Here is a 27,436-nt window from a genome sequence, read left to right on the forward strand (position 1 = left end):
TCAGTGAGTGTCATCATCACTTAACCTCCTCTGACCTTCGACACATTCAGTCCCTACAGTAGGGCTCTACACAGAAACAGAGAAATGGGATGCGTGTATCAAAGAGAATTTAAGGAACTTAGATCAAACAATTATCCAAAATCTTCAGGGCCAGCTAGCAGGGTAGAGATCCAAGGGACATCTGACCCTGTGGTCTGGAAGCGTAAGTCTTCCTTCCTATGGTCTTAATTCGGATTCATGGCTGGATCAACATATATTACAATGCTTTACTCAACTACTGATTGAAACGTTAATCACACCTAACATTCACAGCAACTAGACTGGTGTTTGACTAAAAAGTAGTGAACATGTATACCACAGTCTAGTCAAGCTGATACATAAAATTAACCATTCCAATCACTAAGTTCTATTGCCTTTGACCTTTAGTTTTCAGACTAGTTCCTTCCTCTCCTTTGTCTCTGGCTTAATTTGGGCTTGAATTCTTCTCACTTAATTCGTTCAAGTTGGAAATCACATAGCTCAGTGGTAATGCAAGGAATGCAGAGGCTCTTGGTTTTATCCTATTTGATTGTACTTATGTATTAGGTATTTTGCCAAATTATAAATGGATGCTTTCTATTTTTTATAGAGCGCTGCCTCTCACTTTAATGCTGTAGAACATTTCTTGAAAGATCACATTATAAAATGTTTACTTGTAGACGAAAAATACGCAAGAAACGGAAACTAGTAAGAGAATGGCTGATCTGGGTCAATAATATCTTTTCAAGACTTTAAAAATTAAACCAGATGTGGTGGCTCATGCCTTTAATCCCAGTACTTGGGAGGCACCAGCCGGTGGATTTCTGAGTTCATAGCTAGCCTGGTCTACAGAGTGAGTTCCAGGACAGCAATGCTACACAGAGAAATTTGTCTTAAAAAAAAAACTTTAAAAACTATGAATATATTGGAAAATTAAACAATATCTAAACTAGCTCGTCCCTTAACGTCCTTATAAGGAAGCCCAGTGTCAAGGGAGAAAGAATTATGCTCCTTTTAGGTTCTTTATTATCAGTTTACCTGTTCGATTGTACTCAGTCAGATGAGCACCACAAGACTTCTCTCTACTACAAATGCACCAGAGCACAAGTCACTTGGTTTCTCAAACTCCAACTTCATCAGTGCCTACCGCGGGCAGGAAACTGCAACCTCCGTCGTCGTTAATGCTACCTTTTTACATCTAACCTCATAATGCTTCTTTTTGTTGCAGCCATTGCACTGTGCCGAAATCTGTTTACATAACTATTTTGCTACTGTGTTGAGGACAAACTAGAATATATGCCTTGGCACGGAACTCCGAAATGTTTCCGCCAAAGAATCACCGTGCTAGGCTCCGGGTGACCACGGGAAGGGAAAACCCGGGAGACTTTGGGGTAGGCTTCGATCTCCGTGCCCAAATGCTAGGAGGCCTCGGGAGAACAGCCCTGCCTACTTCCTTCTCACTGAGTTTCTGCTGGCTCCCAGTCTACCAGCAATAGAAGATCTGGTCGCCAAGCCAGCACCGCCCTACTCAGGCGTGCGCACTTCCTTTTCCTTCTCGCGGGGGTGGGGGAGGTGGGGAGGCCCGGGCTGGTCCGCGTCTCCTAGCCCAGCGTCGCCCCGCCCCACCCCGCCCCGCCGCGCGCGTCGCCCGGGGGGGCGGAGCTTCGGCCAGGCGCCCAGTCAGCCACAGTCCCAGCCTGCCCCGCGCGGGCCAACGAGAGCCAGCCCAGTGACTCACCTCTGCCGCGCTAACTCTTCGCAGCTCTTCCCTTCACACACGCTCACCCCCGGATCGAGATGGCGGCGGCGGCGGCGGCGGCAGCGGGGGACTCAGACTCCTGGGGTGAGCAGAAGTTCCGGCCCGAGTGCGGGCTGTGGAGGCCCCGCTCCCACGCGTGTACTAACGCGACTCGCTCTCTTCCATAGACGCGGACACGTTCTCTATGGAGGACCCGGTTCGGAAGGTCGCGGGCGGCGGCACAGCAGGCGGGGACCGCTGGGAAGGCGAGGACGAGGACGAGGACGTGAAGGTAGGTGCGGGCCGGGGCGCCAGGCTACGCGGGTGGGCGCTGGCTGCGGGCGGGGAGACTCGGGACCCCGGGGCGCCGCCCGGGCCTGCGGGCCGTGGGTCCCGCGTGAGCGTCGGCCCAAAGGTTCCCTGGTTCCCTGGTTCCCTCAGCTGGACGGCCATGTGGGTAGCAGGCGGCAGCTTGTCCGGCCTGACTCTGCGGAGGGTGGTGGCCGCCTGGGCCCCAGCTCTTCACCGAGGGTCTGCTCTCAGGCCTGGAACCTAACTGGCGACAAGAAGTGACAGCAGCAGTCCGGTCGGCCCACGTGCTATCTTCGCAGTCCAGAACCTGTCGCCGAAACAAGCCGAGCAGATCGGGAACTCAGTTTCAGTGTTTGCCCCATATGGAAAGTCGTGAGACCCGACTTTCCTAGTTCGGGTCTCCCATGTGTCAGTAACTTAGGTATGATTGTGAAGGCCGGTAGCTTCGTTCGAGCGATTAGATGGAGAAAATAGATTGATTTTTCTAACCTAGAATTGGAGCAGTAAAACAACTTTTAGCTCTCCCTTCCCCCACCCTGTGGTAAGAAGGATGAACTGGGAGCACTGAGATAACCAGCGAGTTAGTGGACAGAACTGAACTGTGAAAAACCGAGTTAACAGGTATTCATTTACACAGGGACCGACAGGCCTAGAAAAATACCAGAGTTGGTTGTTGTGGTAAATAAACCAGGGGCCACTGGTTTTGTTTTTCTTCATCATGTAGATTCGAGTCCTATTCACCTTTATTGTTTTTAAAAACTCCTAGGGGCTCATCCTACAGCTTCAGATGTACTGTTTGGATTTTTCTTCTTCATCCTGAAGTTTGTTGTTGAAGTGTATGCCCACTTTACCAGCTGGCCTGAATTTGAGGAATGGAGAGAGCTTTGTATACACTGAAGTCAATAATGACAAGTAGCGTTAATGACTGGCCACTTGCATGCTTTGTTTCCTAGTGTATGTATACACTTGGGCATGATTTGCCACCACATCTCACAGCAGATTTTCAGGTTTGATTTTTCACTTTCCCTAGGAAGTAGAAGTTAGGACATCCTATAAAGTTAAAGAAGTTAAAATTAAGGGCTGGGAATAAATTCAAAATAAAACAGGAGTGGGGGTGGGGAACCAGAGGAAGTGGGAATAAGTTCCAGAAAGCTTAAAGTTTAAAGTTTAAAGATGTCTGTAATGATGCCGGATAGCATCTACCTGGGGTTATGGAATCTTAAGTGGTGTCGATCCTGATGTTTATAATTCTTTTTTTTTTTTTTTTTTTTTTTTTTCTTTTCTTTTTTTTCTGGAGCTGGGGACCAAACCCAGGGCCTTGCGCTTGCTAGGCAAGTGCTCTACACTGAGCTAAATCCCCAACCCTGATGTTTATAATTCTTAACCACGTAACAGTAATTAATAGTAATTCTGGCCCTTCCTGGTGCCATGATCTTTTAACTTGTATTTGACATGTTGTGGTGACCCCCTCCTAAGCATAAAATTATTAATTTTTGCTACTTTATAACTGATTTTGCAGCTGTTATAAGTTGAAATGTAAATATCTGATCTCTGAAAGGGTCATTGGAGACCCACAAGTCTAAGTGTAAGAGCTAATTTTTGGGAGACTTAGAAGTAAGTTACCATAAAGACCACAGTTTTTGACTCCTGGGTTTTAGAATCAGACTGGATTATGTTACCTTGGCATTTTCTAGTTACACTTTCTCAATATGTAAATAATCATAATGAGACTTGCATTACATAGTTTGTTGTTTTTTTGACTGTTTTGAGACTGGGACTGACTATGTAAACCAGGCAGTCTTTGAATCTCACCAATCTGCCTGGCTCTGCCTCAGGAGTTCTGCGACTAAAGGAGTACACCACCATCAGAATTACTTTGTCTTTTAAATGAGCATTAAGCAGGGCTACCTAGCACTTGGTAGGTATTCAGAAAATATTAGTTTTCATTGATGTCTTCCTTCTTTTATCCTAATGGAAATAGTTTGGCTGTTAAAATCTAAATATCTGAGGTTTATTTTATGTCACATTTTATCATTTCCTAAGGCCAGAAGGATTGATTTTTTTCTATAGTGTCTATTTACTATGAATTTTGTTTTTATTGGAGGATGGATCATGGTTATCAAGTTTTTGCCCATTCAGAAGTTTGTTAGAATTGAAATTTGTCACCTTGCATAGCAATGAGTTATGTTGCCAAACTTCCAAATCCTGATACTTTAGTGTTTAATCATTTTGTGGTGGTGTGCAAGGCTTAGTTTTCATGAAGTCAAAAATTGTAGTTCTTAAACAATTTAATATGTGAGTAAAAAAAAAAATAGATTGTTGGGATGGCAAGTGTAGTTCTAGCACTTTGGGGAAGTTGGAGGAGAATCAGCTGGGTCCAAGAGTTTAAGACCAACTAGGGCCATAGAGAGAGAGTTCTATGGCAAAACTGTAGAAAGTATTCTTTTATCAAGGATCACGCGCTTGACCTTTATAAGTTACCATTTTAATAATAGTGTCTGTTTTAGTTACTCGCCCTAGTTGTTCTTTTTAACCTTTTTGACTTTTCAGTAGCTGTCTTGCAGTGGCAAAAATGGACGTAACCTGTAGATCTCTTAATATTCATGGAGGACAGACTTTTTCCCAGTAAAAAGGTGAAACCTAGTCGCTAGAGAGATGACCTAAGAGCAGTCTTCTCTTCTTGAGTGCCAGAGTCAGATTCCTAGCATTTACATCATAGCCGTCTGTGGCTTTAGCTCCAGGACATCCAGTATCTCTGTCCTTGTAGATCTACTGTCATATGCATGTCCACAGATAGGCAGACATACTTCTTTTTGAGAACTAAGGCGTGTATATCTCTATTTGTATTTAGTATTTCCTTAGACTTTTTCTTACTATTCTGATATGCAGAAGTAGCGGAAGAAGTTCTTACTTTGTGTATATGACTAGAGTGATGTACAGATATAGATGCAGGATTGAGTGCCTACTGAAAGCAGGGACAATGCAACTTTAAAACCATTTTACTGGATTCCCTAAAATTTCAATTTAACAAGTTGCAAATCAGGTTTATTCAGAAGGTATACAGATTTTTAGAGGAAACTTCTGGCTGTGTTCAGCTATCTCAGGCATTTTGTTTTGTTTTTGTCTGTTTTTATGTTTAGTTATTTTAGGCAGGATATCATTTGGCCCAAGGCTGGCCTCACCATCTTTGCCAACTGAATTCTGTGACCTTGCCTACAGACATTTGAAGGCATGTACAGCTACCCTCAGTTTATGCCTCCCTGTGGATAGAACGCAGGGCAAGCCACCACCTGAACTACATCTGCAGCCCTCAGCTATGTGTCTCTATAGTTGCACTGTAGAATTTATTACACAGGTCTCCGAGGACTGACCCAGGTAAAAACTATGGAGTAAGCAGTTGTGCCTTACTCATTTACTTTAAGGATCTATCCAGATTAATATTGTAAATCTTCCAGGTTAAGGACATCTTTTTTTCACGTATTAGCGCTTCTGAGGAATAGGATCTATATTTATTTTATTTTTGTTTATTTTTTATATTTTATATGCGGGGAGGATCTCCAGTTTGGATCTTCCTGCTTCATCCTTCCAAGTTCTTTACATACATGTGTGTGTGCCACTTCAAGATCTGTATTTTAGAGAAAAATGTGGTTACATTTTCAGGTAACAATTTTGCCAGAAAATAGGCAATTGTTTGTTTTGTTTTCTTTAAAAGAGTGTATCATGTAGCTCAGGATAGTGTTTAATTCACTGTGTACTAAGGGTGGTTTTAAACTGTTTCTTGGCTTCCCAAGTGCTATGCTATGTGCTCTGTGCCTGGTTTCTGCATTTCCAATGTTGGAACTCAGGATGGTTTGACACTCTACCAAGTGAACTCCCCAGTCCTGCCCTTTTTTTGGGAAGTAGGAGGAGCAGTCTGGTTGTATACACTAGGCTGGACTTGAACACTCAAGCTTCTCCTGCCTCAGCCTTCTGAGTGCTGGAATTACAAGTGTGTTGCCACCATGCTAGGCTGAAAAAATTTTTTTTGGTTCTTTTTTTTCGGAGCTGGGGACCGAACCCAGGGCCTTGCGCTTCCTAGGCAAGCGCTCTACCACTGAGCTAAATCCCCAACCCCTATTTCTTTTTTTCTTTATTAACTTGAGTATTTCTCCCCCCCCCCCCCCTCCTGGGGCTGGGGACTGAACCCAGGGCCTTGAGGTTGCTAGGCAAGCGCTCTACCACTGAGCTAAACCCCCAACCCCAACTTGAGTATTTCTTATTTACATTTCGATTGTTATTCCCTTTCCCGGTTTCAGGGCCAACATCCCCCAACCCCTCCCTAGGCTGAAAATGTTTATCTTGATGAGAATATTTTTCTAATTTATAGAAAATCACAAACATACAGTGGTTTAATTAGCATTAGGTCTTCCTCTGTAAGTCCCTTCACAACTGAAGATAGTCATCATATATATATATGATTTTTCTTTTTTTTTTTCTTTTTTTTTTTTTTTTTGCTTGAGACAGTCTTACTCTGGCCCAGTCTGGCCTTACAACCCATGGCAATCCTCCTGCCTTAGCCTCCCAAGTGCTAGGATTATAGGAGTGAAGGAGCTACCATGTTTGGCCTTCAACCAGATTATAGTGAGGAAAATCCAAATCATTTCAGTACTTTAATAAATTTTATAAAATAGTTTTCACTTAGAAAGCTTTATTTTTGTGTGTGGACATACATGCCGCATGGTATGTATCAGTGGACAACCTGGGAATCAGTTATCTCAAGTATGCTTTTTTAAGATTTATTTTTATATATGAGTACACTGTAGCTGTCTTCAGACACACCAGAAGAAGGCATCAGATCTCATTACAGATGGTTATGAGCCACCATGTGGTTGCTGGGATTTGAACTCAGGACCTCTGGAAGAGTAGTCTGAGCATCTTTCCAGCCCTCAAGTATGTTCTTTTTATTGAAAAGTATTTACTTATTCTATGTGTTGTACTGGGCCATTGCAAATAAATTAGTTACTTATTTAGTGTTTGGTTGGAGGCTTTTAAAGATTAATTGTATATTGTCTGTCTGCAAGCGCATATGTGCAGCATATGTATGCCTGATGCTCATGGAGGTTAGAAGAGGGCATCAGATGCTATTGAACTGGAGTTAGAATTGTGAGCCAGGTCTTCTACAAGAGCAGTAAGTGCTCTAAACCACCGATCCATCTTTCCAGCTCCAGTTCTCGGCTTTTTGGCCTTGATATTGCTTAGCCAGGAATTAAAGTAAAATTGGTTGATAATCATTGAACATGAGACAGGTAAGCATTGAGCTGGAACAAAACAGGATTAAATGGAGTAGAATTTACTGAAACAATTATTTTGACTTATGGAAGACGGTAGAACATTTTTCTTTTAAAAACTGAATTTTAATGAGAAGGCTAGCCTTGTCAGTTCTGAAGCTGCTTAGAGCAGAAACTACATAATTTACATAGTACTAAAATTTTTTTTCCTGTGAGAAATTGTATGGTATCCTGTGGCCTGGAGATATAGCTCAGTTGGTAGAGTGCTTGCCTAAGATACATGAAATTCTGGGTTCCATTTCTAGCACTATGTAAACTTGGTATGATAGTGGTACTCCTCCTATAATTTCATCGCTCAGGATAAGAAGATCAAGGTCTACTCATAGGGAGTGTCTTAGGTTTTTATTGCTGTGAAGAGACACTATGACCAAGGTAACTCTTATAAAAGCATACCTTTAATTGGTGCTGGCTGACAGTTTCAGAGGTTCAGTCCATTATCATGGTGGGAAGCATGGCAGCATGCAGGCAGACCTGGTGCTGGAGAAACCAAGAGTTTTACATTTTGATCCGAAGGCAGCCAGAATCAGAGACTCTCTCACAGGCAGCCAGGAGGAGGCTCTTTTCCACACTGGGCAGAACTTGAGCATAGGTGGAGCCCTCAAAGCCCACTCCACAGTGACACTTTTTCCAGCAAGGCCACACCTCCAAATAGTGCCACTCCCCATGGGCCAACCATTCAAAATCTGTGGAGGTCAAACCTATTCAAATCACCATAGGGAGTTTGAGGAGGCTCTGGGCTACTCAGCTTTTAAAAAGGAAAAAAAAAAAAAGCGCAGGCGCAAATGTTCGCCGGGAGCCAAGATGTCATTTTCCAAGTATAAGCCTGCAACCCTGGCCACTCTCCCCAGTACCCTCGACCCTGCCGAGTATGACGTGTCTCTGGAGACCCGAAAGGCGCAGGTCGAGCGCATGAGCATAAGGGCCCGGCTTAAACGGGAGTATCTGCTTCAGTACAACGACCCCAAATGCCAAACGCACATCGAGGATCCTGCCTTGATTCGTTGGACCTATGCAAGATCAGCAAATGTTTATCCTAATTTCAGACCCACTCCCAAGAACTCACTTTTAGGAGTGGTGGCAGGTTTAGGGCCTCTCATCTTCTGGTATTATGTTATCAAAACAGACAGAGACAAAAAGGAAAGACTTATCCAGGAAGGAAAACTGGACAGAAAATTTAGCATCTCCTACTAAGTTCAGCAAGGATGCCTCTGTTCTTGCATCAATAAATCTATTAATCAAAAAAAAAAGGAAAAAAAATCAAAAAGGTTTGCTAGACCAAGTAATTTGAGAACAAAAGGAGAGAAATATATGTTAACTCCTGGGCTATTGCTATGGGTTAAAACAGCTGCACTTTTGAAGCTCTTTCCATGTGACAATATATAAATTTGTAATGCTTCAGTTGGAAGCATTTTCAACCTTAAATGTATTTCTCTCATCGTATATGAGACTACACTTTCGTATTATGAAAATGGCAGAACCAGCCAACTATTAGGTACATTAATAGAAAACTTTTTTAAAAATAATATTGAAATTTTTTGCTTTCCTCTTAATACTTGGTTGTGTTTGGTTAAGAAATAAATTTTGAACTTGAAAGCGGCCATCTCTTTGAGAGAAATTATTCTAATGATGTTAGGTGAATATCTGTAGGGCATGAATACTGTATACATGAGTAAATTATAAACAACTTCTCTCTAAAAAAGTTGGCCGTTTTATGAAGCCAGACTGAATGTTTTTGTTATAATCTTATAGTCCAGGCTGACCTAGAACTCCACAGGTGACAGAAGTTGACCGTGAATTCCTGATCCTCCTGTCTCCACACTCTGAGTGCTGGGATTACAGGAATAAACCACTAGGATACCTGAATCAAATTCCTGCAGTGTTTGATGTTTCTTTCAGTAATGGAGTTTGAATCCAAGACCTCATGTATTCTGTGCAAGTCCTACATCAGTCGAGCTATATTCCCCTCTTCTGGGAAAGGTATTTTTAATAGTATATTAATAGGTTGTATCTTGAACCAAATAACACTTAGGTCTTTTTTGAAGTGATAGGTAGGCTTACTGTCTCTATTTTAAGTGTCTTGCAACACTTTTGTCATTTTATCTGGAAAATGTGCCAGCATTTACAAGGTCCTCGTGTTTACAGAATAGTCTGCTCAGTTTGCCTACAGCGGTTGTGCTAGGCATTCTGTACTACATTTACTTTTCAGGACGCACGTTTTTAAAAATTTCTGTGGAAAGCTACCTAGCCTTCTTGAATAGTGCCAGCTATTTTCTCTTAAGAGAAATAATATGGTAACTTAGTAGTGATGTCAAGGCAAGCTTGTCGCATGTGTTTGAGGGTAATGGTAGTAGATATGGCTTGCTTTTCATGGTCCTTTGTGCACTGAGGCAAGTGCCATGACTCTGCCTAGAATTTATTTATAGGAACTGCCTTTTTTTGCTATTAAAACCTATTCTGGCCTGGTGTGATGGCACATGGCACAAATCCCAGCATTCCAGAGGTAAAAGAGGGTCATGAGTTCAAGGCCTGTCTAAACTACATAGCAAGATAGATCCCACCACAAAACAATATCTTAAGAAATAGAATCTGTGATAAGATGGAGAATTTCTAAGTAGCCTCCTGTTTGCATGGATAGGAGCTGGCTTATCTTTTGTTGTGGGAAAACAGAGAGTGATAAGGATAGAGGATACAGAGTTGGTATAGATGAACTACTAAGAATGTGCTTCTCTGTGGTGATTGTATTCAGTGATAATTTTCTCATGACTTTCTGGTTCCAGACCAAAGCTTAAAACTCAGTTTCTTTAAATTTCCAAACAAAATAAAACCTACCAATGGCAGTTGCATGTATCTGGGCACATTTTACATACTAATATGTACTTTAACTGCTTTTATGGGATTCCCTGTGATCTAGGGGAGCCCATTCTCTAACTAATAGAACAGATCTTAGCAGGAGGGACTTAGTTTTCAGTTATTTTATATTGCAACATTCAGAGAGAGTTTTGTTCTGTGTCACTTTGGTCCAGAGCAAGTCCCTATGTCTTTTCTTACTGAGATAATATGTTGGCTTCATCTGAGCCACAGTTTTCTTTTCTGAAAATGAGATGTTGCTGCCTTACTTTTAGGAGTGTTATGAGGACCAACCTTAATGTTACGACATGAAAAGGCTCCTAAGCGTAATTATGGTGCAAAGTAAATGCTCAATACGTGCTGTATACTGTTATTATCTGACCTTTAACTCTGCACTTCCTAGACATTCAGTGATCCTCCTATCCGAAGCACTGTCTGAACAGCATATTTACAGACCCCCAAATACCTGGTAGTTAACTTCTGTTTTTATCTCTTTGATTCTGTTTGTACTACAGTTTTGATGTAAGAAATAAAACAGAATAGTAAGGTAATACAAACACTTTATTTTTAATTTTTAACTCTAGTATTGTAGTTATTCAAATAATGACTAATTGTTTATTAAAAGTCTAAATCATGGCTTAAATTGACAAGTGGTTATAAAAATATATTTACTTGGGGGCTGGAGAGTTAGCTCATTGGGTAGGAGAACTGGCTCTTGCAAAGAATCCAGATTAGATTCCTAGTACTTGTGTAGTGATTTAGAACTGTAACTCCAGTTCTAGGAAGTCTGAATCCTCTTCTGGCATCTTAGGGCAGTAGGCACACAAGTGTTATATAGACATACATGAAGAAAGAATACCCAAACACAGAAAATAGGATGTTTTTTAAAAATTATACTCAGAGATATTTACTTTGTATACATAGTTATTCCTTCTCTGCTTGTTTTCCATTGCAGCTTTAATCAGGTGGAGAGGTTTTTTTATTTCTTTGTTGGAAATACAAAGCTTGTCCTAATTGAAGTTTAGTATACATACCTCCATTGATTTAGATCTGTGATCTGTAATGCTATAAAGCTAGAAGCGTGTCTGTGTCATAGTTGCGACATATTAGTCAGTCTTTCCTCACCTACTAGCATCAGTGTTTCCCTCTGATGGCTCATTTTCAAGTGACATGAATACTCTGCCTGGTGGTTGCCGAGCCTGTTCTACCTATAGATTGAAGCTCAATTTAAATTGAGGGCTGTCTACATCCCTATTAAATTGGATTCTTCTAAATTCTATAGAAAATGGTGTTTGACAATAGGTTTATATGTAGCTCAGTGATTGAGTTAGACACAGAAAAAGCAGAGAATAGGTCTACCTCAGAGTGCCTTGCCCAGCTTAGGGAACCAGAGCTATAAAGGTTTAGTTAGTTCTTGACTCACCTTTTGTACTTAAAAGTATTATGTAATTTGATTCATTGACTGGTTGTGTTGTAAGCAACACTGCTTGAAACAAATGACCTATTGGCTAGAGAGTGGCCCATTTGATAAATGGAAAAACTGCTAAATAGTGTGGTAGTACACAGATGCCTGTGACCCCAGAATGCAGTAAGGGAAGACAAGAGGATCATGAGTTCACGGCCACTCTAGGCCACAGAGGTAGCCAATATCCAAAATAAATAAAAATAAGACTGCAACTGATTTTTTTTTAAAGATTTATTTATTATATTTATGAGTACACTATAGTTGTCCTCAGATACACCAGAAGAGGGCATCGGATCCCATTACAGATGGTTGTGAGCTACCATGTGGTTGCTGGGAATTGAACTCAGGACCTCTGGAAGAGCAGTCAGTGTTCTTAACCGCTGAGCCATCTCTCCAGTGATTGCAACTGATTTTAAGGCTTAGAAATTTTACCTTGGTTATCTTGTATTTTAATTGAGAAGCTTTTTATGGCATTAGCTAAATGGATCTGAAGAAACAAGTGTGCTGGAAAACATTAAAAATCCTGAAATGGGGAATGACCACTAGAAGACATTAAACATACTGTAATTCTATAATGAAAGCAGTGTGATACTAAATGGGGTGTTAGTTACATCTGCAATCTCTGCACTCAGGAGATAGAGGCAGGAGGATCACTGCAAGTTTTAGGCTAGCCTAGTCTATATAGCAAGTTCCAGGAGGGCCAGGGCTATGTAGTGAGACCCTGTCTTAAAATATACATTGAAAAACTCTCAATGTATTACTGATGAATGAAGACACACTCTTTTTTTTTTTTTTTTTTTTTTTGTTCTTTTTTTCGGAGCTGGGGACCGAACCCAGGGCCTTGTGCTTCCTAGGCAAGCGCTCTACCACTGAGCTGAATCCCCAACCCCTTGAAGACACACTCTTAATGGTAGGATTAGATAGTAAGCCAGAAATTCAATATTCAAAATTTTAGTATATGATAACAGTAGGGTAGACTTTTTCATAACTGATGCTTGGCAGCTTACTAACCATTTTGAAAATTATAATATTAGATCTATGGTTTTTTTGATCTAGATGGATCAGGGATAGAAATTGAAAAAACAATGAAACCATATAGATTCTAGAATGAACTATGGCAAACTCTTTGATGTGAGATTTTGTAACTTAATGCAAATCCAGAGGTAGCAATGGGCAATGACTCATAGATTTTACTATGTTCAGGGATAGTTTCATTAAGAAAGAAAAAAGATAGGGGTGCCTATTACTTTTGTTCCTGCTTACTAGTGTACTAGAAATTGAGATAGTACAATTAGAAGAATTAGTCGAGCTTCGGGTGGGGACCTTCATGTCTTAGATCTCATTACTTGGAGGCAAAGACAGGTGAATCAGTGTTGGAGGCCTGCCTAGACTGTATAGTGAAACTCTGTCTCAAAAGCCAAGAAGTAGTACACCTTTTCTGTTTTCAGGCAATGTGGTACAGATTGTACAGTATATTCCTTTATCCAGAATGCTTGAGGCCAGAAGTATTTCTTTTTCCCTTCAGATTATGAGGTGTATATGTGTATGTGTAATAATATATCTTAGAGGTGGGGATTCAAGTAAACATGAAATTCTATTGTTTTAGATATATCTTATACACATAGCAGGAAGATAATTTTATTCACCAATTTTTTTTAATATTTGGTTTATTTTGACTAAAGATCTATCAATGGATCAGATTAGAATTTTCTGTTAGTTTGTTTGTTTGTACTGGGAATTGAACGTAGGGGCTTGTGTGTATACCAGGCAGTCATTTTACTACTGAGCCATATTCCCTAACCTTCAGGGTTTTTTGCACTTAATTTGAAACAGGATTTCGGTAATTTGTTGCCCAGACCATCTTAAACTCACTTTGTAGAGGCGGGTCTTGAATTTGAACTCAATCTATCTCCCAAGTAGTTGGGGTAAATTTAGGCTTGAGGCACTAGGCCCAACTGTTATATGAATGGAATATTCTTTTGTTTTTTAAAGATTTATTTATTGTATATGAGCACACTGTAGGTGTCTTCAGACGCACCAGAAGAAGGCATCTGATCCCATTACAGATGGTTGTGAGTCACCATGTGGTTGCTGGGAATTGAACTCAGGACCTCTGGAAGAGCAGTCAGTGCTCCTAACCACTGAGACATCTCTCCAGCCCAGAATGGAATATTCTTATAGTAACATGTTGGTACTTAAAAATGTTTTGAATTTTGAAACACTGCAGATTTTGGATTAGAAAGCTTTAAAGAATTGATGAATCTAACTTAAATGTTAAAATTCTGTTCAGAGACTGGATTTGGTAGCCTGAAATTCTACCAATTGGGAAGTGGAGGCAGAAAGATCAGGAGTTCAAGGCCAGCCTGAGCCACACTAGATTCTGCCTTCCTTCTAAATATTAATTTTTAAACCCTAGTAGCCTTTGCTATATATACAGATAACTAGTTATAGGACATGACTGGGGCAAGGAAACAACAATGTTGGAATTTATAGAATACTAGGACCAAACTCAAAGAGAAACATGTAAAGCTTCTATCACTCCTGAGATATAAAAGTAGACTGGAAAATTGGGAAGATAAACCTTGGCTAAGGGCTTTATTACTGTTAAAAAGCCTGTAATACCAAAAATACTAACAAACTTGTTTCTGTAGAATTAGGTTAACCCTAGAGGTCACAGGGGAAAGAAAGCGTGTAAGAATCACTAATGGAGGGTCTTGTCTTTAGGATAACTGGGATGATGATGATGATGAAAATAAAGAAGAAGCAGAAGTCAAACCAGGTGAGCCAGATGCTTATTCTTTTTTTTCCTGCTCTTCCTTTCTGGCTTCTCAATATTCAGATTATATACCTTTCTATTTGACTGCTGGGTCTCGAGGGCAGAAAAAAGAATAGAGAAAATGGTGTTATTTGAATGATCTACCTTGTCTAAAGGAAGTATGAAGAGAGATATTTGGATCCTTGGGGGTCTGACTTGAAAAGGAAGAGTGCCAGAAATGCCCTCATTTCCAGGATATCAGTACATGACTCTGGGAAGGAAGCTAAGGAAGGTTTGGTTTCTTCCAAGTGTTCAAGCATCATGTTTGGCTTGGTCATAAACTAGAAAGTACTCAATATAGTTGTAAATAAAATTTTTCTTTCAGAAGTAAAAATTTCAGAAAAGAAAAAAATAGCAGAAAAGATAAAAGAGAAAGAACGGCAACAGAAAAAAAGGCAAGAAGAAATTAAAAAGAGGGTAAGTTTTTTCAGTTTCCTTAAAATGCATACAGAATTAATATTGTGTCAGTTGTGGTAAAGTATCTGAACTGGCTGCAAATAATTACCTAGCAACTTGAAGGGCTCTGTAAAGACTAAACAGATATATCATATCCCAGCCGGGTGTTTTGGTGCATGCCTTTAATGCCAGCACTCCGGAGGCAGGGGTAGGTTAATCTCCATGAGTTTGAGGTCAGCCTGGTCTACAAAGCAAGTCCAGGACAGCCAGGGCTATTACACAGAAGAAAAAAAAAACCCGTCTCGATAGATCAAACAAACAGACAAATCCCAGAAGCAGATTGATTGGTGATTTATGCAAAAAACAGAACTTAGAAGCCTTGTGTGAAAATATTTTGTTCCACATTCAGTGAATGTTTTTTGCCTGCGCCTACAGTTTTCTTCTTTCTCTTCATCTTCCTCCTCCTCTTTTGTCTTCCTTTCTTTTTTGCAGTGCTGGGATTGAATTCAGGGTCTTGTTCATATAAATGGGCCCTCCACCACTGATCTGTATCCCCAACCTATCCCCAACCTATCTGTAGCTATTTTTTGTCACAGTTACTGAGCAAAACATAAAAAGTTTGTGTGTCATTTGTGGTTTTATTCTTCGTTATTTGTAGCAGGATCCAGAAATAGTATTAATTATTCTTTTTAAATAGAAGACATTTTCATAATTCAAACATAAAACAATTCCTATAAAACACTCCTAACCCCTTCCTTACTTATTCCTGTCTTGAATGTAAACACTTCAAGATATATTTATATTTCTGTATATATTCTCTCCACCCATCTTTGAGACAGGTTTAGCTGTATAAGTGAGGCTGACCTTGAATTTGATTTCCTCCTGTCTCTTCCCAAGTGCTGAGATTACAGACATGCATCACTAAGTGGCTTTCTTTTCTTGTATGGTTTTTCACTTTGCTTTTATTTACTTTATTGTAGAGATGTTTCCATACATGGAAATAACTTTACTCAATCTGTCTTTCTTTCTTTCTTTTTTGATAGGGTTTCTCTGGCTATCTGACAGGTAGTCCTGGCTGTCCTAGAAGTCACTCTGTAGATCAGGCTAGCCTCAAACTTCTAAGATCCTCCTTCCTGCCTTTGCTTCCTAAGTGCTGTGATTAAAGGCATGCACCAACATTGCCTGGCCTTCTTTGCTTTTTGTTAAAAAAAAAAAAAAAAAACTATAAATATGATAAGAAAATAATCTAGCATGGTGGTGCTGTAATACCAGTACTTTGTAAGCCTGAATTAGAGGACTATAAAACTTAAGACTATCCTAGGTTATACTGTGAGATACAGTCTCATAAAGCAAATGTGATCGTTTTCATACCTGTAGTATTGGCACTTGGAAGGCAGAAGCAGAAGGATTACTAAAATTTGAGTTCTAGTCTGGTCTATGTAGCACTTCTAGACTAGTCAGGACTACATATTAATACAACTAAGAAACATTATCTTTAAGCCTCTGAATAGGGATCTTTTTCATATGATTGCATAAATATAACCTGATATTCTAAAAATCTCTAGATCTAGATTTCAATGTTAATTTGTATGCGTGTATTTAATGTGTTATACAAACACATACAAACATAGAAATGTATACTCCCAGTTATTCCAAGCAATCTTTTAAATTTGCTCTATTGATGCAGAGCTTGTACGTGTATCACATGGTGGTTATTGTGCTGACTTCTTATAGTCTTTTGTTTTCTCCTTTTACTCCTCTTACCACCACCTCCATGCCCTTTCTCTTCCCCTTGTTTTACTGATATATGAAAGAGACTGGACTGCTAGTTGTCTTATAGAGCCTACTCCCTTTTATCTGTATCTGGTTACTTTATAACATAACTCTAAATTGCAACTTATGAGTAAACTTTTGGTGAGATTCACGTTAGACATTTTAACAGTAGACAGTGCGTTCTACTATCTCACATCAGGAGTCATGTTCTTGCCTGCACTGTTTGCTGATTCTGAAGAAGTAACTGGGTTGAGATGAGGACACAGCCTGGTTCCATTATAAACTTACATTTTTCATTACATCAGTTTCTTACCCACCTGTTACATTATTATTGATTATCATTTCTTAGCTATTAAGGATTACAAAATGGAGATATTTCTCATTGACTTGTTTTTTAACAAAATCTCAACCATTTTTATCAGTGAAGATTTGGGAGCTAGATGCTGGGGTGGAAGCCTGCTAGAGGCAGAGAAGTACCCAATTGACCTTCCTCCTCAGCAATATCATAGAAGGAATGTCTCCTTCTCAACTGAATGTCCCTCCCTCTACATCTGTGCATCTCTCTAGCCCTGGCTGTCCTAAAACTTGTTCTGTAGATCAGGCTGGCTTTGAACTTCCACAGATCTGCCTGCCTCTGCCTCCCAAGTGCTGGGACTAAAGTCATGTACAATCACCTGACTTGGAAACTAAAAGAAAAAACAGAAAAGAACACAAAACTTAAGCTTGTGACAAATGCTCAGAGTCAGGCAGTAGTAAGTTCAAGGACAGCCAGGGTTACACAAAGAAACTGTCTTCACAAAAAAAAAAAAAAAAAAAAAAGACATGGGCTGGAGAGATGGCTAAGTGGTTAAGAGCACTGTCTGCTCTTCCAGAAGTCCTGAGTTCAAATCCCAGCAACCACATGGTGGTTCACAATCATCTGTAATGAGATCCGATGCCCTCTTCTGGTGTGTCTGAAGACAGCTGCAGTGTACTTACATATAATAAATAAATCTTTAAAAAAAAAAAGACATGATCAAAACATTGAAGCAGAAAAGTCAATAAGTTCCACATTAGCCTGTGCTCCATATTACAACCCTGTCTTAAAAATAGAAAACCTTAAGCTGAAAATAGACTAAAACAAACTAGCCAGGTGTGGTAGCATAGGCCTGGAATCCTAATACTAGTAGTTAAGAGACAAAGGATCAAGAGTTGTAGGTCATCCTCAGCTACACAGCAAGTTTGAACTACAAGAGAGCCTGTCTCAAGAAAAAAAAAAAACCAATTAATGAAACAGACAAAATTAAGCAAATAAAAAAGCAAAATAAAATATGAACTATAGATAAAATAACAAGAAATAATGAAATAAATCCTTCCTGGGTTCAACTCTCACCCTTGTTAGATGTTACTTCCTGTTACCTTGCTCACCTCTTTATGTCTCCATAATTTGGGGTTAGTGGTGACTAAGACTAGGTTTTTCTGTGTGGTTGTACCCCTGGCTATCCTGGAACTCATCTATAGACCAGACTGGTCACAGATCCACCTACCTCCTGGTGCTGGGATTAAAGGTGTACACCACTCCCACCCAGCTTCTGTGTTTTAGCTGTACAACTGAAATAAGACCTAAAGTGTTTAAATGAGTGGTAAAATCCAGTAACCACCTCGTGTGTGCTTGCTTCTTTATATAGGTGCCGACATAAAATTCATACAGTATGAATTGTTTCCACCATAAGCTTGGCATTTGTAAGTGAAATTTCTGTTTCTTTCTAGTTAGAAGAACCTGAAGAATCTAAAGTGCTAACACCCGAAGAGCAATTAGCAGATAAACTCCGGCTAAAGAAATTACAGGAAGAGTCAGACCTTGAATTAGCAAAAGAAACTTTTGGTAAGATGATGGGTGTAGTGTTGAGCTATCCAGATGAAAAATTCTGCCCATCTTACTACCCATAAAAGATCAAAAACCATGTTTTTAAAGGACACATGTATACTAATTGAAGTTTTAAGAAAACATCTTTAAGTTCTTGTTTATATTTTTGAGATTGACAAGGTACAGAAAAGTTATCAGATTTTGGGTAATTGCTTAGTGTATCGTAAAGGTTATTGAATTTAAGACATCTTTGTAACACATGGGACATTGAGACAGGAGGGTCAGAAGTGGAAGCCAGCTAAGTCTATACCAAGGCTGTGCCTCCCAACCTAGTAGATTCAGTAAAATACACTTTTCCTAAAATTTATGAGCTGGATAGATTCTGTAGTCTGTAGCTTGGAAATTAAATGCCAAACTGTCTTTGGGGTCATCCTGCTGTGGCATTTCACAGCTATAATCAGTGAACAAGATAAATGCGTGCATTCTTAGTGTCATAGTTCTATTACTGTGATAAAACATCACACCAAAGCCACTTAGGAAGGAAAGAGTTATTTTTATCTTATAGCTTATTGCCCATCATCCAGAGAAGTCAGGGCAGGAAGTGAAACAGAAGCCATGGAGGATTGCTGCTTACTAGCTTGCTCCTCTTGGCCTGCTCATTCCACTTTCTTACAGTACCCAGGACTCAGGGGTGTCACTGCCTGCAGTGAGCTGTGCTGTCTCACATAAATCAAAAATCAAGAAAATGCACCACAGGCCAATCTGGTAAGGGCATTTTCTCAACTGAAGTTCCCTGTTGTCAGAGGACTCCGTAGTTTATCTAGTTGACTTAAAACTGCCAGCACAACTGAGGAAGAGAAATCAAGACCCTACTTTTTAGTTGTCTAATTTGTCATTACCAGGTATGAAAAAAAAATTCTGACTCCCTAATCCCTTCTCTACAATGCAAGAGGCTTGCTTGCTGTAATTGTTTCCTCCTTTAGAAAGTAGGACCATATTCCTCAGGTGTGACTGTGGGTGTCCTGTATTCATGACAGCCATATTTATATGCTCAGTGCAGAAAACCTCATATGAGATACCAGATTAAGAAGTAAAAAGTGCACTAGCACAGTAATTGTTTGGTTAATAGGAATTAACTGTCAATTCTTATACTGCACTGCTGAGTCTGTGGTATTGTTAGATCATTTGAGGCTAGATTAAGTTTTCGCTCGCTCAGATTTTTTGTTTTTTTTTTTTCTTTTTTCTTTTTTTCGGAGCTGGGGACCGAACCCAGGGCCTTGCGCTTGCTAGGCAAGCGCTCTACCACTGAGCTGAATCCCCAACCCCATTCGCTCAGATTTTAACACTGAGAGAAAACTGCTTTTGGAGTTAGCTAATTATTTTTATAGTATCCATCCTTTTTTTTAAAAATAAGATTTATTTATTTTATATATGAATATACTGTAGCTGTCTTCAGACACACCAGAAGAGGGCATAAGATCTCATTACAGATGGTTGTGAGCCACCATGTGGTTTCTGGGGATTGAACTCAGGACCTCTGGAAGAGCAGTCAGTGCTCTTAACCATTGAGCCATCTCTCCAGCCCTCCATATCTGTCTTTTTTATTTTTTCCCATCCCAAAAGTTGTTTGTGCTTGTGTACCCTAGATGCCTATGGACATCTTGTAGACTTGGTTCTCTCCTGCCATGTGGGTTCAGGTGCTTGAACTTTAGGTGGTCACACTTAGTGGCAGTGAACCACTGAGCTATCTTCCACCCAGTTCGTTCTGTTTTTCTTGATCTTTGAGAGCGTTGTTTTTGGAAAGTTAGTGAATTCTGTGGGTCCTTTTTTTTTTTTTTTTTTTTTAAAAAAAAAAAACAAAACTATGGCTTGTTTTTGAGATAGGATCTCTGTGTAGCCTAAGTCAGTCTGGATTCCCTGTGTAGACCTGAATGACCTTGAACCCACAGAGGCGCTTGTTTCTGCTTCCTGAATACTACCATGCTCAGCTGTTTTACTGTTTTTCAACTATGTCTTTAAAATATATAAGGTCTTTTATTATTTTTTTTAACAAAGGAATCTGTTAATTGAAACAAAACAAGTCTCATGACATAGAATTATGTTTTTAACTTTTAATGCAGGAGATTGAATTCAGGGCTTCATACATGTTAGGCAGGCACTACCTGTGCTACATTCCCAGACCATATGATTTTTTTTAATTTATTTGTTGGTTGTTAGTGTCGTCAGTCTGTCTCAGTTTCTCTCTGTCTCTGCCAGGCCTTGAACTCTGTTTTGAATTTAAAAGATTTAGAAGGCTCTTCCTGAATTCTGTCTGAGAACTCTAATAGGCCCAGGTTAAAAAGATTCAGAGGGCTGGAGTGGTGGCTCAGAGGGTAATAATAAACCTGATGACAACATGAGTTTGATCCCTAGGACTCTTACTGGTGGAAGGAAAGTTATACTCTTACTTTCACACGCAGTTCAAGTACACATGCACACGCACATGCACACGCACCATACCACATTATGGTGCACACTATGGCAATTCAACTTGCTTTACGAACTTTAAAATGTTTGTGTTATGGGGTCTAAGAACATATGTGGAGGTCAGAGGACAGTTTTATGGAGTCTGTTCTCTCCCCATCTTTACATGAGCTCCAGATAAGCTCTTATAACCCACTGAGCCATTTCACTAGCCTCTCACTGATGAATTTAAAATGTTTGCTTTTTTTCCTAACGTTTCAGAACTTCTCTCTCTTACAGGTGTTAATAATACAGTTTATGGAATAGATGCTATGAACCCATCTTCAAGAGATGACTTCACAGAGTTTGGAAAGTTACTAAAAGATAAAATTACACAATATGAAAAATCACTATATTATGCCAGTTTTTTGGAAGCCTTAGTTCGAGATGTCTGTATTTCATGTAAGTGATTCTGATTCTAGCCCTTTTTTGATAAGTCTGTATTATGGTTGGGTGTGATGGCTATATCTGTAATCCTAGTACTTGAGAAGCACAGGCAGATCTCTGTGAGTTCCAGGACATCCAGGGCTACACAGAGAAACCCTGTCTTGAAAAACTAAGGGGGTAAGAGACTGTATTATGAACACTATACTTTGAAAAATAGTTTTTTAAAAGTGCTTTAATGCTATGTAATAGAGAGTTGAGATTTCCTTTTTAGCAAATATTTTTGGAATGTTCTCCAATGCATGGTGGCAGGCTGCTTTCATTGTTTTGTAGTAGCTTCCCAAAAGATAGTTGGTTTATGCCAAAGCAGGTCACCCCTTTATCCAGTCATCTCCTAAAGAAGCCACAAAGTATCTTTAGAAGGAATAGACTAGCAGCTTCTAGGGGTTTTGAGCTCAGTAAGACCCTCAAGAACTGCCGACTTTACAAATGTAAGCCTAAGGTGCTGTCCAAGTTGCCCAACAGAGCTGGCACGTATGTGCTGACATGCCTCATCAAGGATATCTGGGGGTAGGACTGGCTGAAGATTGAGAAAGGGTCATTGTGAATTAGTAGTTGATTTTCTTTGAGGAACGATCACTAAGCAGGGGATTCTCAAATGTGATTGATTTACCCACAGGTTATATGTAGTGTGTTTCACACTTGGGGGTTGGGGCTCTTTCTAAGCAAACACTAACATTTTCTGTGTCTAAGCACTGATTTTTTGATTTTTTTTTTTTCCAGTTAAGTACAGGGCAGATTGTCCACTAAATGTATTACAGTTCTTAGGGTAGAAGGCTTGTCATATGTGTTACTAGCTAATGTGAGGATATGTTACAGGAAGGAGGCCATGGTTCTTCTCCCCTTTTAGGCTGAGGAGAGGAGGTAAGAAGCAGTGGGAATACTAAAGAGTCCATGTTACAGTTCTTATAGCCATTAAGTTCATCATTGGGATTTTATGAGCTCACTGAGCCTAGCCATAGACTGAACAGTTATTTATGAAGGAGAGTTACCCGACTTTATTGACATACAAATTAATTTTTATACATTAAAAGGATGCCTATTTTGATTTTATTTTTCAAAATGCTGAAAAATTGAAGTTTAGTAGTATGTCTCTTTCCCTCTTTTAAAGTGGAAATTGATGACTTGAAAAAGATTACCAACTCATTGACTGTGCTCTGCAGTGAAAAACAGAAGCAGGAAAAGGTAAGTATTTGTATTAGAGAGCCTGTTGAAGCTGGGTTAGAAGAGAGCAGCCCCATGGCCGCCTGATGCTTCCATTCAGACATATGTGTGTTCTTTTCTGAGAAAATCAAGATTGCTGTAGGTTATACCTTTTAGAGAGGCTTTGACCTCTTTAAATGTTTGCTATGACAGATGAAACACCCACAATAAGTAAAGATTCATGACTTTAACTCTTCATTTTTAGCAAAGCAAAGCCAAAAAGAAGAAGAAAGGTGTGGTACCTGGAGGGGGATTAAAGGCCACCATGAAAGACGATCTGGCAGACTATGGTGGATATGATGGAGGATATGTACAAGACTATGAAGACTTCATGTGACATTTTATCTTCTGGTGTCTCCTTTCTGTTGCCCACAATCCCTTCAACATGTAGCACAACCTCCTTTCCTTTCAGTTCTGCCAAATGCTACAATCAGAAGTGCAGTATCTTTGTGCTGGTTATTTAACCCCTTGACACTCAGGTGCTAATGTGCAAATGAGGGAACTTGGATCTTGTTGCCAAGGGGTTAAAATTGGGAACCTCAGTTGCTACTAAATCATAGTTTAAAAACAAAACAAACCTAATAATGTTGTCATTGTTGCTATCCGATTCCATAGCAGCAGTCACTAAATTGGAAACAAAGGTTGCAACATGACAAAAAAAAAAGTGTAGTATTTACCAGCACCATTCAGTAATACAGCCTTAACCATACCTCCTTGAACTACTTCATAACTTGTCAAGAAAAGCAGTTTGCAGCAAGGGCATGTGGGATGCACCTAGTATTAAAATTGCTTTGTCTTAAAATTGAGGTGAGGATATTAAAAACTTGTTGTGAAGAAGAATGTTTATCTCAGAGTGAAGATACTGTGGCTGAAAAGTACTAGTTTGATACTTAAGATTTTAATGACCAAAACCCTCCGACTTTGAAGCTGAAGAAGGTAAACTTCTCCATTATTACAGTGCAAGTGTGGACTCACCAGTGCATTGACTGTCTAGTTACTTATCAGCCTGTTTCTTTTGATGGAGGACTTCAAATGGGGGAGGGAACTCTGTTTCTGTTTGCCTGATTCAAGTGTCTGAGAAACAAATCTTGTTCTTCTAGGCTGCAATGGAAAAACTTTTAACAGGGTTTTGGCATTTCCTTTTCTTTATAAAACATGCTCAGCAAACTGCACCAGTTAACTACAGTTTGGTAAATTGTTATGTTAACAATTATGACATCTGCAATGTTTTATAAAGCAACTAATTTAATAAAATCACTATTGTGAGGACTTAAATTTTGTGTTATATCCCAAGAGATAGTTAAGAGTACAGAATGCCACTCTTGGGTGGAGGTCTTTGTACTCACTAAAGCTAATCAATGCTTGATGTAGTCACAGCTTTGAAGCAAGAGTGTTTGGGCTTTCAATAGTTGTAGAGCAACAGAGGCTGCCTTCCTACTCTTGTTTATTTGGGAAATTATTTTGTTGTTTAGATGCTAAGACCCAATTAAGTACCTAGGACTATTTATTAGTAGTGATGGAGCCTGTTGCTTAGGTTATTGTTATACGAATAAATTGAATTACATCTTAAATAACTTACCCAAACTTGTGCTCCAGCCCCCAGTTATCAGAATCAGAACAAAAATGTTTCTAATTTCTCTTCCATAGGTCATAGTAACCTCAAAGCTCTGTAGACTACTGAGTGGAAAACAGGACCATCTAAGTGACAGTGAGTTAACAGAAGGGAGAGTACATAGCAATAACTCCAGTGAATGCTGTTGAAGGCAGACAAGGGCTACGATTTCCTCAGCAGTGATAATGACACTGAGTTAAAATCTATTTTATTACAGAAAGATCAGTTTCTAACTCATGAAAATGTATCACCCGTTCCTTAACTGTGTAAATAAGATTAAATTGCTTTGAAACTGGAACCTGCAGGCACAGGTGTTCTTTAAGCACTATTGTTTCTCTATGTAGAAGCCATTCTAACAAGACACTTTTGATCTCAATACTAATCTCTCCATTTCCTACAGACACAAACGACTGGTGCAGTGTGGTATATTTCTGGGCTTTTCAACTCAAGTGGGGATAAAGGTATCCAAGTACTTTATTGTGATGGAACACCCCTTAGAGCCGTATAGGTACGAACAGTCAAGCACCTTTCAGACCTTCTAACCCGCGAGCATATCTTTAAGACAGCATCCTGTTTGAGGATCCTTCAGAAGCATATTTACAATTTCAAAAAACTTGTGTTCATATGCCAACTTGTAATACAGGTAGATGTCTTCACAATATGAAAGTAACTTCTTCAGGTTTTCTGTGACCCTGTCAGTAGGCTGGTGTTGTTTATATCTACACAAAAAATGTATAAAGTACAAGTTAAATACTGTATTGTCATTGAAGGGGATCAGCTCTACCACCACTATCTTCAAAGGTTGGAATTGTGTAGCTTAGGAAATTGTCAAACTACTATTGGATCTTGAATTAATTTTATTAAAGATAAATATGTGAGTACCCATCTTAATTAAATTTAGTACTATAGTAAAAGGCACTTTTGCTAGGGTTTCTGGCTCATAATATTTTCCTTTTTAAAAAAGAAACAAAAAAAACCATCTCTTTATGTAGCCCTGACTGTCCTGGGACACACTAGGGCTTCTGAGGCAAGTGCTGGGATTACAGTCAACTTTAAATACTTACTTTTTGGAAATGTCTTCAAATATATTGGGTTTTAGTAACTTCTGCTGCTTAAATTCTTCCAAGTAACTAAAGTCTCCTTTAAGAATCACTTGTTGGTAGAGTACTTCAGCCCAATCAGGAACAAAGTCATAGGCCTCAGCTACAATAGAAGCCTTTAAAGGATGAGAGGTGCCATTAGAGCCCATGCTGTGGAAGACTGAAGGCAAAGTCTAGGAGACAGTCCTGCACACAGTGAATTATGGCCACAGTGCTAGAGACTGCCTCAAGTTGTTTAAAGTCATGTTGATTGGCATTTCCCTCCCATAAAACTCCTGCAGTAACTTGATTTTAGTCTTCCTTACAATGACCTGCTGAGATGTGAGGAGCAGGGAGAAGCTGATGCTGAGACATTAGTACCTTTTATTTTATTTTTTTCGAGATGGGGTTTGCTTGTCTAGCTAGAACTTAGGTTATGGACCAGACTGGCTTTGAACTCTCACAGAGCTCTGCCTGCCTCTGCCTCCATAGTACTGGGACTAAAGAAGTGTGCCACTATGCCTGGCCAGTCCCTTTATTATTTTAAAGGGCTAGAACCTATCTCTAGGAAGACTTGATTCTCAGTGTGAACCTGCATGCACAATTCCATGACACAGCCATGGATGATAAGCAAAGGATGTTTGACCCATAACTGTCAAACATCAAGATTCTCCAACCTTTGCCCAAGTCATGTGCTAGAGATGTACATCAAATAGTGCTAGGAATGCCTTCAATGGTGGAGCACTTGCCTGGCATTTGTGAAGAGCTCAGTTTGATCTGAATCACTAAAAACACTTACACATCCATCTCACATTGCCTCTTCGTGTTACTAATAGCTAAATTGGGAGAAATAGTGCCCTGATTCTCTCCCTACCCCTGAAATGTCAGTCACTCAACCCCTGAGGCTAAGAGTGAAACACCACAGGATGATGCTGGCAATACTGGCCAGAGTGTTCTTACCTGGTAGAACCGAGGTAGGGTCATGATACAGTCCATTAGCTTCTGATGGCCCAAGTTGATGAGCATTGTGTTCTGGCCACTGTTGAGAAAGTGAATCTGTAGTGTTATCAACTTGGTGAGCCGGTTACAATGCAGGGCCTGCCGCACACAGGAGTCCTGAGGGACAGGTGGAGGAAAGACAAGAAGGGAGAACTTTATTGTCACTCCCCCTTCTGTTCTCTGACCTTTGCTTGATTCATTACACATTCCCTCTTACTTGAAAAAGCCCAAGCCAAAGTAATTCCCAATACTGCCAGTGCTAAGGCTGGAGGCCAGACCAGAATAACACTGGTTACCTTTGCGTAACTCTCTGCTGCGTCCAGCATCAAAGTCAGGGCTTTAAGCAGGAGCTGTTTTAGTTGGGCTCCATCCTTGAGACTTTCCTCTGTAGAATAAAGGACAGGTGCTACAAAGCTTAGTGACTCCGGCCCCCTCAGTGATGGCAGGCTAGATGGGACAAACATTCGAGGTATATTCACAAGCAGGTGTGTTACACTTAGGTGAAGGCTGGTGAGAAATGTATGCCCTTATAGAACGTAACTAGGGTTTGATGGATGACTCCTTAGCGTTTTCAGTCCTAGGGTCCAAATGCTTCTATGAACTGCCATTTTTTGCAACTCTTACTCCTAAGACCTTACCCCAGGGCTGAGATTCGATCAGCTTCAGTTGGATGCAGGCTGCGGCCTCGTGGTTCTCTCCTATCTCCCGACACATGCTGAAGCACAGGGCGATCATATTGTGCTTTTCACTGTCTCCAGGGTGGCAGCGTTTGATGTAGTCTAGTAGGGCTGTTTTCAGGGTGCCGGTCTGCCCAGGAGAAAAAGCATATCCATGTTCTCAACCAGGGACCACAGGGGAGGATGAACTGAGTCCATTGGTTTTATAAACTGCTTAAAATACCCAACAAAAGGTAAATGAATAAAATGAAAATGACAACAAAATCTTAAGCTGTCATGGAAACAGGAACAGGTGTCCTTGTTGTTGGGAACATAAACAGTTCCCTGACCAACAAGGTGAGCCTCTTAAGAGCACACATCTAGGGGTTGGGGATTTAGCTCAG

General features: G+C 40.0%; 2 protein-coding genes and 1 pseudogene across 8 annotated transcripts in view; 2 read left to right on the forward strand and 1 right to left on the reverse strand.

The window, feature by feature from the left end:
* The first annotated feature begins 1,719 nt into the window (after positions 1-1,719).
* Positions 1,720-23,961, forward strand: Eif3j (eukaryotic translation initiation factor 3, subunit J). Its single transcript, NM_001077670.1, has 8 exons — positions 1,720-1,861; positions 1,945-2,048; positions 14,432-14,486; positions 14,848-14,939; positions 18,441-18,555; positions 21,280-21,441; positions 22,595-22,668; positions 22,892-23,961. The coding sequence occupies exons 1-8, from the start codon at positions 1,816-1,818 to the stop codon at positions 23,021-23,023; spliced, it is 780 nt and encodes a 259-aa protein (NP_001071138.1). The 5' UTR covers positions 1,720-1,815; the 3' UTR covers positions 23,024-23,961.
* On the forward strand, positions 8,168-8,652 carry LOC147995654 (NADH dehydrogenase [ubiquinone] 1 beta subcomplex subunit 4 pseudogene; annotated as a pseudogene). The gene has a single exon (XR_015684580.1). The product of XR_015684580.1 is annotated as an NADH dehydrogenase [ubiquinone] 1 beta subcomplex subunit 4 pseudogene (transcript).
* Positions 23,962-24,461: 500 nt separating the features above from the next.
* Positions 24,462-27,436, reverse strand: part of Spg11 (SPG11 vesicle trafficking associated, spatacsin) — a 65,012-nt gene continuing 62,037 nt past the window's right edge. For 5 of the 6 annotated variants that reach the window (XR_015682943.1, XM_087652066.1, XM_087652067.1 and 2 more), the window contains 5 exons: positions 27,015-27,183; positions 26,673-26,761; positions 26,338-26,493; positions 25,363-25,514; positions 24,462-25,017 (listed from right to left, as the gene is read on the reverse strand). Coding sequence is in view for 5 of the 6 variants with exons in the window: in XM_087652066.1 (XP_087508192.1) it covers positions 24,837-25,017; positions 25,363-25,514; positions 26,338-26,493; positions 26,673-26,761; positions 27,015-27,183 (747 nt within the window). In the remaining variant the exon portion in view is untranslated. 6 annotated transcript variants of the gene reach the window in all.

The sequence above is a fragment of the Rattus norvegicus genome, chromosome 3, assembly GCF_021556685.1.
Source record: "Rattus norvegicus strain SHRSP/BbbUtx chromosome 3, alternate assembly SHRSP_T2T, whole genome shotgun sequence".
NCBI lineage: Eukaryota > Metazoa > Chordata > Mammalia > Rodentia > Muridae > Rattus > Rattus norvegicus.